Source organism: Amblyraja radiata, chromosome 11 (assembly GCF_010909765.2).
Source record: "Amblyraja radiata isolate CabotCenter1 chromosome 11, sAmbRad1.1.pri, whole genome shotgun sequence".
In the NCBI taxonomy this organism is placed as follows: Eukaryota; Metazoa; Chordata; class Chondrichthyes; order Rajiformes; family Rajidae; genus Amblyraja; species Amblyraja radiata.
The window spans coordinates 40,274,378-40,286,659 of NC_045966.1; the positions used below are offsets into that span (position 1 = coordinate 40,274,378).

At 47.0% G+C, this 12,282-nt stretch overlaps 1 protein-coding gene across 2 annotated transcripts in view; it reads left to right on the forward strand.

The window, feature by feature from the left end:
- The window catches only part of LOC116978559 (UDP-glucose 6-dehydrogenase-like), a 43,193-nt gene that overhangs the window by 4,799 nt on the left and 26,112 nt on the right, over window positions 1–12,282 (forward strand). For both annotated transcript variants that reach the window (XM_033029782.1, XM_033029784.1), the window contains exon 2: window positions 2,301–2,475. In XM_033029782.1, coding sequence (XP_032885673.1) covers window positions 2,314–2,475 — 162 coding nt within the window. In that variant the 5' untranslated portion in view covers window positions 2,301–2,313. The remainder of the gene's footprint in view (window positions 1–2,300; window positions 2,476–12,282) is intronic.

The window sequence follows — 12,282 nt, forward strand, 5'->3', positions numbered from 1 at the left end:
TCAACGTTGTAGCGCATCAGTTCCAGAGACAAAGTCCATTCTTTCAATGACTTTAGACTTTACTTTAGAAATACAGTGTGGAAACAGCCCCTTCAGCCCACTGAGTCTGCGCCAACAAGCGATCACCCCGTACACTGGCACTGCCCTTCACACACTAGGGACAATTTACAATTTACAGAAGCCAATTAACCGACAAGTCTGTGTGTCTTTGGAGTGTGGAAGGAACTGGAGGGCCTGGGGAGAACGTACAAACTCTGTGCCTGTAGAGTGAATGGTTGGCCACTTACTGAGAGACTGACCCATACACAGGAGTCAGGGGAAATATCAGCGGCACAGCTTTCCTGTCACGTCTGCGAGAACGTTGAATGTTTAAATTTAATCGCACCTCATTCTTTGCAAAATTTAGTACAGACCAGCCTGTTTCATCTCCTGTGTCAAATACACCTCCCTGCAATCTCTCTGTCTATCTTTGCCACGCTCACTCTATCATCCCTGCCTACCCTGTCTTGTAATAGATAACTTCGCTGATCCTTTAACAGATTTTCATACCAGACCTGTGCAAAGTATTGCAGATGCCTTTTGTTTAAACACACTCCTACATATTCTAAGCAAGATAACTTTTTTACTTAAATCTTTTTTTTTTGTAGTAAAGGCCAATATACTAGTTGTCTTCCTAACTGCTTGCTATACTTGTTTTGTTTAGTTTACTGATACAGAATGGGAACGGGCCATTCGGCCCACTGAATCCGTGCCGGCCAGCAATCACCCCATACACTAATTCTATCCGACACACTTGGGACATTTTACCAAAGCTAGCAACCTACAAACCTGCGCCTCCTTTGAGTGTGGGAAGAAACTGGAGCATCCGGAGAAAACGCACGCGGTCGCAGGGAGAACGTGCAAACTCCGTACAAACAGCACCCGAGGTCAGGATCCAACCCGGGTCCTGGCACTGTGAGACAGCAACTCTACCGCTGCACCACTGTTCCAACTCAGCTGGCGTAGGTTTAAGAAGAGATGGGGTAGATTTAACAGGAACCTGATGGGCAAACTTCTCGCGCAAAGGGGGGTTCCACGTATGGAACAAGGAAGGGATTGAGGCAGGTATAATAACAACATTTAAATGACATTTGGGCAGGTACATGAATAGGAAAGACGTCAACATAATGTTTAGCTTCCGCAGGTGCTGCTACACCTGCTGAATCATAGAGTGGATTATGCTTTCATAGCATGGAAACAGGCCATTCGGCCCACGCTGTCCATGTTGACCAAGCGAGGCTTGTGATGTCCTGTATGGATCCTGTACTGTTCTGTGTTCCATGATAGCTGTAGGAAAGTAGCTGTCCCTGAACCTAATGCTGTGGACACTTCTGTACCTCCTGCCCGATGGTAGCAGTGAGAAGAGGACGCGGCCCGGATGGTGTGGATTCTTGATGATAGACGTCGCCTTCACGAAGCAGCGCCTGGTGTCGATGCTTTTGACGGTGGGGAGGGCTGTGCCCGTGACGGACCGGGCTGAATCCACCACTCTCTACACAGCCTCTAATCATGGAGTCGACTAATCAATTGCCCCCCCCCCCCCTCCAACTCATTATCACTTGTACCCACTTATCACTTTCCAGACTTTGTCCACCCCCCCCCCCCCCCCCCCCCCCCCCGCCTCTTTTCCCTCTCTCGGTCTCCTACAATTGGTAGGAGAGTGAAAAGAGGTGGGGCTGGAACAAAGTTTAGTTTAGAGATACAGTGTGGAAACAGGCCCTTCAGCCCACCAAGTCCGTGCTGACCAGCTATCCCCGTACACTAGCACTATCCTACACACTATGGACAATTCACAATCTTTACTGAAGCAATTAACTGATAAACCTGTCTGTCTTCAGAATGTGGGAAGAAAACAAAGCACCCGGAAAAAGCTGGGCAACTGAGCCATCCTATCACCAACAAGAGAGCGGTCCTGACCACCCAACTACCTCACTGGAGACCCTCGGACAATCTTGAATCAGACTTTCTTGGACAGTACCTTGCAACCAAATGTTATTCCCTTTATCCTGTATCCTTACACTGTAGACGGCTTGATTATAATCTTGTATATTCATTCCACTGACTAGTTAGCACGCAATAAACAGCTTTTCATTGAACCTCGGTAATTGTACTAAACACACATTGTTCCTGCTCCTCATGCGTATGTCATCAAACTACCTGAATTGAGTCGTGTCACCACCGATTTGAGTGTAACAGGGCCAACCTATTTTCTTTTCCGACTCGTCCCTGGCACTCAACACCAAATTTCTTTCCATTTGCAGGTAGGTGTTGAACATGGTGGTGATCAAGAAGATTTGCTGCATCGGTGCAGGATATGTTGGAGGTCCAACATGCAGCGTCATTGCGCAAATGTGCAAGGACATCGCCGTAACAGTGGTTGACGTGAATGCCGAGCGGATTAAAGCCTGGAACAGCGACCAGCTCCCTATCTTTGAGGTGAGTCCTTTAGTTTCCTATAGAGATACAGCGTGCAAACAGGCCCTTCGGCTCACCGAGTCCACGCCGACAACCAATTACCCCGTACACTAGCACTATCCTGCACACTAGGGAACAATTATACGGAAGCCAATGAACCTGCAAACCGCACGTCTTTGGGATGTGGGAGGAAAGCAGAGCACCCGGAGAAAACCCATGCGGTCACAGGGAGAACGTACAAACTCTGTACAGACAGCACCCGTGGTCGTGATCAAACCCGGGTCTCTGGCGGTGTAAAGCTGCAACTCTACCTCTGCGCTACTCTGCTGCTCCGCTAGTAATTTGATGAATCCTTTGACTACATTTAAAGAAAAGACACAAAGTGCTGAAAGTAACTCGGTGGGTCTCTGGGGAACATGGAGAGGCGACGTTTCAGGTCAGGAAGCGAAAGTGTAGCAGGGGGGAAAAAGCTGGAAGAGAGGCCATAGAGTTATAGATGAACACAGTGTAGAAGCAAGCCCTTTAGTCCAACCTGCCCACACCAGCCAACATGCCCCATTTACACCCCAAAGGTAATCTCCCCATGTTCTCCAGAGAGGCTGCCTGTTCCCGCTGAGATACTCCAGTACTTTGTATCTTCATGTTCTCCAGAGATAGAAACATAGAAATTAGGTGCAGGAGTAGGCCATTCGGCCCTTCGAGCCTGCACCGCCATTCAATATGATCATGGCTGATCATCCACTCAGTATCCCGTACCTGCCTTCTCTCCATACCCTCTGATCCCCTTAGCCACAAGGGCCACATCTAACTCCCTCTTAAATATAGCCAATGAACTGGCCTCGACTACCCTCTGTGGCAGGGAGCTCCAGAGATTCACCACTCTCTGTGTGAAAAAAGTTCTTCTCATCTCGGTTTTAAAGGATTTCCCCCTTATCCTTAAGCTGTGACCCCTTGTCCTGGACTTCCCCAACATCGGGAGCAATCTTCCTGCATCTAGCCTGTCCAACTCCTTAAGAATTTTGTAAGTTTCTATAAGATCCCCTCTCAATCTCCTAAATTCTAGAGAGTATAAACCAAGTCTATCCAGTCTTTCTTCATAAGACAGTCCTGACATCCCAGGAATCAGTCTGGTGAACCTTCTCTGCACTCCCTCTATGGCAATAATGTCCTTCCTCAGATTTGGAGACCAAAACTGTACGCAATACTCCAGGTGTGGTCTCACCAAGACCCTGTACAACTGCAGTAGAACCTCCCTGCTCCTATACTTAAATCCTTTTGCTATGAAAGCTAACATACCATTCGCTTTCTTCACTGCCTGCTGCACCTGCATGCCCACTTTCAATGACTGGTGTACCATGACACCCAGGTCTCGCTGCATCTCCCCTTTTCCTAGTCTGCCACCATTTAGATAATAGTCTGCTTTCCTGTTTTTGCCACCAAAATGGATAACCTCACATTTATCCACATTATACTGCATCTGCCAAACATTTGCCCACTCACCCAGCCTATCCAAGTCACCTTGCAGTCTCCTAGCATCCTCCTCACAGCTAACACTGCCCCCCAGCTTAGTGTCATCCGCAAACTTGGAGATATTGCCTTCAATTCCCTCATCCAGATCATTAATATATATTGTAAATAGCTGGGGTCCCAGCACTGAGCCTTGCGGTACCCCACTAGTCACTGCCTGCCATTGTGAAAAGGACCCGTTTACTCCTACTCTTTGCTTCCTGTTTGCCAGCCAGTTCTCTATCCACATCAATACTGAACCCCCAATGCCGTGTGCTTTAAGTTTGTATACTAATCTCTTATGTGGGACCTTGTCGAAAGCCTTCTGGAAGTCCAGATACACCACATCCACTGGTTCTCCCCTATCCACGCTACTAGTTACATCCTCGAAAAATTCTATAAGATTCGTCAGACATGATTTACCTTTTGTAAATCCATGCTGACTTTGTCCAATGATTTCACCACTTTCCAAATGTGCTGCTATCCCATCTTTAATAACTGACTCTAGCAGTTTCCCCACTACCGATGTTAGACTAACTGGTCTGTAATTCCCCGTTTTCTCTCTCCCTCCCTTCTTAAAAAGTGGGGTTACATTTGCTACCCGCCAATCCTCAGGAACTACTCCAGAATCTAAAGAGTTTTGAAAGATTATTACTAATGCATCCACTATTTCTGGAGCTACTTCCTTAAGTACTCTGGGATGCAGCCTATCTGGCCCTGGGGATTTATCGCCCTTTAATCCATTCAATTTACCCAACACCACTTCCCGGCTAACCTGGATTTCACTCAATTCCTCCAACTCCTTTGACCCGCGGTCCCCTGCTATTTCCGGCAGATTATTTATGTCTTCCTTAGTGAAGACGGAACCAAAGTAGTTATTCAATTGGTCCGCCATATCCTTGTTCCCCATGATCAACTCACCTGTTTCTGACTGCAAGGGACCTACATTTGTTTTAACTAATCTCTTTCTTTTCACATATCTATAAAAACTTTTGCAGTCAGTTTTTATGTTCCCTGCCAGTTTTCTTTCATAATCTATTTTTCCTTTCCTAATTAAGCCCTTTGTCCTCCTCTGCTGGTCTCTGAATTTCTCCCAGTCCTCCGGTATGCTGCTTTTTCTGGCTAATTTGTATGCATCATCCTTCGCTTTGATACTATCCCTGATTTCCCTTGTTATCCATGGATGCACTACCTTCCCTGATGTTGCATGACCCGCTGAGTTACTCCAGCTAAAGAGGCAAAGGTGGTGGCATGTACTGTTGTTCTCCTTTATTCTGCAAACTATTTTTCTGACAACAACAGAGTTATTTTTCCTGCAGGACTTGCAATAATGGTCGTTTTTAATAGATCAGATTTTTTTTAAACTGCTAGTTAAAAATACTTAAGGCTGCATGTTAGAAACAAGGAACTGCAGATGCTGGTTTACAAACTAAAAAGACACAAAGTACTGGAGTGACTACATGGGTCAGGCAGCATCTCTGGAAGTCATGAATCGGTGACGTTTCGGGCTGAGATTTTTCTTCAGACTTCACCTATTCCTTTTTTCCAAATATGTTGCCTGACCTGACAACCAGCATTTTGGTGTAAAATTTCTGTGTCTTACCACAATGACGATGACAGTGGCGTGTTATTAGGGAGGGAGGTATTCAAAAACGGCCTGCACTTACTTTGTCTTCTTAACTTCCTGACGCACAAGAACCACTCCCTATTACCAGATAATCATCTGTATCCCAGTCCAAACCCCTTCCCCCCCCCCCCCCCCCCCCGCCTCAGCTGTATCCACCTATCACTCACCACTTTGTCCCATTCCCCACCTCTCTCTTACAGCAGGGCTGTCAACTCTCACGCATTGAGCGTGAGAATCACGCATTTGGCCAAATTCTCACGCTGATCACAAATTTCTCACGCTGTCGTGAGAAATTCTGTGATCAACGGGAATTTCAAAACTCATATCAAGTGCATGGGCCGCGGGTGTTGGAAACCCGGGGCGGACGGAGGGATGGAGCGGCAGGGCCAGATGCGGACGGGGAGCCGGGGCTGGCGAGTGTTTGCCGGGCTGGCGAGTCGCTTGCTGCAGCTCCGGCCATGGAGCAGCCTCAGTGCAAGAGTCACGTGAGTGTCTCTGTGCCGAATTCGCCCTGGTGACCGGCATGGATCAGGCTGCGGCTCTGGAGAGAAGGAATGGGTGACGTTTTTGGTCGTGACCCTTCTAAGGGTCTCGACCTGAAACCTTTAGAAGGGTCTCGATCCGAAACGTCACCCATTCCTTCTCTCCAGAGATGCTACCTGTCCCGCTGAGTTGCTCCAGCATTTTGTGCCTCTCTTCGGATTAAACGAGCATCTGCAGTTCCTTCTCACACAATGAGACCCAACAAGACAACTTTGAAGCTAGTACCACTTGGGTGGGGGAGGGACGGAGAGAGAGGGGATGTTAAACAAATCGATATTCATACTCAATCGGGGAAATTGGTTGATAGATCTGTGGATCTGGTTAATTGGCTTTGTATAAGTGTAATTTGTCCCTAGTGTGTGTAGGATAGTGTTAATGTGCGGGGATCGCTGGTCGGTGCAGACTCGGTGGGCCGAAGGGCCTGTTTCCGAGCTGTATCTCCAAACTGAACACTGTCCGGCTAGCAGGGCTGTTTTGGGCCGAGTGCCGGGACACGGTGACACCTGGCTCTGATCTCCACAAAGCCAATCACGTATCGAGCAGCGCCGCAGATCAATGACCTCTGGTGCTTGGAGTCAGTCCAAGGATATTGGCTTTTTGTGTCTATCAGTGACTTGGAGAGCAGGCTGGACAACAAGTGACGCAGCTGGTTGCGGCTCCCCTGATCTACGCTATTCCCACACACTTATGGACCTGCCCCACTGAGGCCACTCTTTAGGCAACTGCCAGGGACTGGTTTTACCAGCATTCACCTACGACAGCTCGCGACAAACTACGACAACCTCCGACAGCAAAGATTGGTGCCACTGTCGCTTGTAGTCGCCCAAAAGATCGCCTAACTGCGACAGGCCTTTCAGGCTGCTGCTTGGTGCATCCTGGAGGACAACCAGTGGCTGCTGGAAGTAGGTACCATGCACTGGGTAGAAACGGTGGAAGATAATGGCCTTCAAACGGGGGTGGTTGGGGAAAGCATCCTGCTTGCCTGCCAGATTTTCACTTGCTGTAACTGCAGGAAAAATGTTCCTGATGTTGGGGGAGTTCAGAACCAGGGGTCACAATTTAAGAATAAAGGGTCGGCCAGTTACGACTGAGATGAGGAGAAACTTTCTTCACCCAGAGAGTTGTGAATCTGTGGAATTCTCTGCCACAAAAGGCAGTGGAGGCCAATTCACTGGATGTTTTCAAGAGAGTTACATTTAGCTCTTGGGGCTAGCGAAATCAAGGGATATGGGAAAAAAACCAGGAAAGAGGTACTGATTTTAGATGAACAGCCATGATCATATTGAATGCCAGTGCTGGCTCGACGGGCCGAATGGCCTAATCCTGCATCTATTTTCTATGTTTCTATGCTTGAGTATGTGGCAATAAAACTCAACCACTTGATTTTGAAGCATTCATGCATAATGTAGTCATATACACACACCAACATGTCCCAGCTAGTCTAACTGCTTTGGTCCATATCCCTCCAAACCTGTCCTATCCATGTATCAGTCTAACTGTTTCTTAAATTTTGGGATAGTCCTTACTTCAACCACCTCCTCTTTTCCATACACCCACCACCCTTTGTGTGGAAAAAGTTACCTCTGAAAAATACTTCAAACAAAAAACATTGATATCATACTTCTAGTATGATATCATACTAAAACATGATTTTAATACATCAAATTTCAAAAATCCCTACCATACCGCCCTTCCACACCCTCCCACGACTCGGTTGCTCCAGTACTTTGTTGGGTACCCCCAAGGTGAGTGATCAGTGATCGCTCAGCCCCCCCCATTGTCAAAAATGCTCAGTGGCCCCTGGTTCAGACAGAGAGCACTGCCAGATGTGAGCGGGGAACTGAGGCCAGTTGTCCGTGATGTCTGGATCCCAATGCTCAGCGCTTCGTGTTTCGGAGTTGGCTAATGTTATTGATTTGTAATTAGCCTGATTTGTAACTAGTTGACAAAACCTTAATTTATTAATCCGGAATATCCAGGGGGATGGGATAAGTGTAATATTAAAATAGCATGCAAGGTAACAGGCTCTCTGTCACAACATACAGCCCCGATAATCCATTATTTCCTTCAGTTAAATATTGGGAAGGTAGCACTATTGTCATTTGCCACTCAACTATTATGTTAGTTTACCTCACTGACTATTTCTAACCCCTCCCCACCCCGCAAATTCCTTTGACAGGTTGAATAGAAATGTCCCTATCTCGTTGTTTAATTAATTGAACACGTAGATGAACATCCTCAAGGACTGTAATCAGATGGAAACTGATTCAGATGTGATGTTTAAGAGCTTGTTCAAAGAATATACTAAGATCATTCATGTGCTGCACCTGTTGATCAGAGCCTGGCTCTACTGTGAAATGTAATTAGGAATGTAATTTAGCCTAACCTTATTCATAGCTAATCCAATTTAAAGCATAAATATTGCATTCAAGTGTAAGTTAAAAGACTCGCTACAGTATGCACCAGATTGCACAATTTCAAGCTGAAAAATGCAAAATCTCCACACACCGATGGGAGGGGGCATCCGCCCTCCCACACCCGCCCCCCCACCTCAGACGCTGCGCGCCCTCGGGCTTGGTCTCTCGCAATTTCTCACTCCCAACTCTCGCCCAATGTTGGCAGCCCTGCTTATAGTTTTCTCTCCACCACCACGATCAGTCTGAAGAAGGGCCTGACCAGAAATATCATCTCTACCTGTTTCTCCAGATACGCTACCTGACCCGCTGAGATTAATTTAGTTTAGAGATTAACTAAATAATATCTAACAGAGATTATTTAGGAAACAGGCCCTTCAGCCTGCTGGGCCTATCCATGTTCTCCAGAGATGCTGTCTGACCCGCTGAGTTTAGTTTTGTTTAGAGATACAGCATGGTAACAGGCCCTTCGTCCCACCGAGTCCGTGCTGACCAGTGATTATCAATATGCTAGTTATATCTTACATACTTGCAGAAGTCAATTACCGTACAAACCTGCACGTATTTGGGATGTGGGAGGAAACTGGAGCACTCAGAAAACCCACGTGGTCACAGGAAGAACGTGCAAACTCCACAAAGACAGGATCCCTAGTCAGGATCGATCCTGGGTCTCTGGCGCTGTAAGGCAGCAACTCTAGTGCTGCCCGAAGGTTTATTAATCAGTTTAGTTTTTGTTTAACGATACAGTATGAAAACAGGTCCTTCGGCCCACCGGTGGGATCCACGCTGACCATCTCTCAGGCGTACCTTAATTCTATTTTATCCCACTTTCTCATCCACTCCCTACACACTGGGGGCAATTTACAGAGGCCAATTAACCTACAAACCTACATGACTTTGGGATGTGGGAGGAAAGCAGAACACCTGGAGGAAACTCACGTGGTCACAGGGAGGACATGCAAACGCCACACAAAAAGCGGCTGTAGTTGGGATTGAACCCAAGAGATAGATCAATCATGATTGCCTGGCAGAGTAGCCGAGGTCTGAATGGCCTAATTCGACTCCTATCCCTTATGACCTTATGAACAGCACTGGGCGGGTGTTGCAGACCTGGTCGGGCGATGTCTCCAGCACTTTGTGTTTTGCTCAAGATTTCAGCATCTGCGGTTCCTTGTGTCTCTAGTGAAGAATGTGGAATGTGCTTGTTATATGGGTGTGGTCGTCAAGCCAAACCACAGAAGTGTTTAAGAAGAAGCTGATGTACAAATACTAGTGGGATGTGGAGAAGGGAATGTTTGGAGATGCGTTACACAAAGCAGACTCTTTGGGTGTTGTGACATAGTTTAGTTCAGAAATACAGTGTGGAAACAGGCCTTCCACGATCACCCCGCTCACTATCCTACATGCGAAGGGCAATTTTCCAACTTACCAAAGCCAATTAAGCTACAAACCTGTAAGTTTTTGGAGTGTGGGAGAAAACCGGAGCACCGGGGAAAACCCATGTGGTCGCAGGTAGAACATGCAAACTCCATACAGATAGCACCCGAGGTCAGGATCGAACCAGGGTCTGTGGCACTGTAAGGCAGCAACTCTACCACTGCGCCACTGTGATGCCCCAAAACGATAACCCAATCATCCACGGAACCATTCTCATAAAGAACAGACTGAGCAGCCCATAATGAAAGCCCTGCACATTCGTGTGCCTATCCAAAGGTCTCTTAAATGCCACGTGAAATATTGTCGAGGTGAATAATGTAATCAGGATCGAAGCTGGGTCCCTGGCGCTGTAAGTCAGCAACTCTACCGCTGCACCTCTGTGCCGCCCTTAAGTGCCACAGTCCAAAGACTTACCTGACCTTAGTCTAGAGTCTGCCGGATCATTGGTTTCCATTGTCGTCGAGTTTATTGACGGATCTCAAGATTAAATCAGAATAACAAGAGCCCGTGATGAGAAGGTCCTGTTTATACATTTTCTACGCGGACATTGTCCACTATTTTGGCAATGTTGGCACGCTCAACATTACTGTTGATTACTTATTTATAAAAAAATGTTTTGTCTTTTGTGGCCAATAAAATCTTTCGCCTGTGCTTGTTTAAGATGAGAAATCTGATATTGGAGTTTCAACTAATACGACCTAAGATTTAGTTGCGTCACTTTGAGGCATTGATTTGATATTTTTACGATTTGCGAGCCTGAGCTATAGCGAGGGATTGAGCTAGCTAGGACTATTCCTTGGAGCGCTGGAGGATGAAGGGTGATCGAATAGAGGTGTATAAAATAGTGAGAGGAATAGAACGGATAGACATACACAGCCTCTTGCCCAGAGTAGGGAAATCAAGAACCAGGCAACATAGGTTTATGGTGAGGGGGGAAAGATTTAATAGGAATCTGAGGGGTAACTATTATGCTCCAGTTTCCTCCCGCATCCCTAAGACGTGCAGCTTTGTAGCTTAAATGGCCCTCTGTAAATTGGTTCCTAGTGTGTGGGAGTGGATGAGAAAGTGGGATAATATAGAACTCGTGCGGATTGGTGATTGATGGTCGGCATGGACATGCTGGGCCGAAGGGCCAGTTTACGCCGTATGTCTGAACCTCGAAACTAAATTTATAACTGGAATTACTTGGTAACTCTATCTAAATTAGATTAAAGATACATCTTGGAAACAGGCCCTTCGGCCAACCGTGCCGACTAGCGATCACCCTGTACACTGGTGCTATCCTACACCGAGGGACAATTCTATAAGTTTACTGAAGCCAATTAATTTACAAACCCTTGCGTCTTTGGAGTGTGGGAGGAAACCGGAGCACCCGGAGAAAACCCATGCCGTTACAGGATGAATGTACGAACTCCGTAGGGACAGCGCCTGTAGTCAGGATCGAACCCGAGTCTCTGGCGCTGTAAGACAGCAACTCTACTGCTGCCCCACGGTGCTGCCAAACTTGTATCTTATTGTGATCGAGAGGTTCAGTGACTTATGTCACAACACCCAATGTGTCTGCATTGCGTCAGGCATCTCCAACCATCCCCTAGTCCCACTATTGTTTGTACATCAGCTTCCTCTCATACACTTCCCTTATTTGTCTCGACCTCACTCTGACGAGCAAGTTCCACATTCTTCATCGGGACACAAGGAACCGCAGTTGCTGGAATCTTGAGCAAGACACAAAGTGCTGGAGGAATTAAGTGAGTCAGGCAGTAAATTACATACTTACTCCAAAGAGATGCAGCACGGAAACAAGCCAGTCGGCCCCCTGAGCACAGGCCGACCATCGATCCCCACACATAGTCACTATCCTATACACACTTGGGACAATTCATAACTTTACCAAGCCAGTTAGCATGCAAACATGTCCGTCTTTGGAGTGTGGGAGGAAACCGGAGCACCCGGAGAAAACCCACACATAGGTCACGGGGAGAATGTACAAACTCCATACAGACAACACCTGTAGTCAGGATCAACCCCGAGTCTCTGGCACTGTGTGGCAGCAACTATAACGCTGTGCCACTGTGCCGCTTTCTCCAGATACTGCCTGACCCACTGAGTTACTCCAGCATTTAGTGTCTATCTGTAGCACATACACATGCCAGCACACAGACATCATTGTGTACACGTATATGTTTCTGCATTGACTGTCCACAGGGACGTCTGCTCTTGGGATTCGTTGTTCAACTGGAGACGCTACTTTTTCTGGTTGAACAAAGGAATTCCTGTGAAATTGTAAAAGCAAGAAGCAGG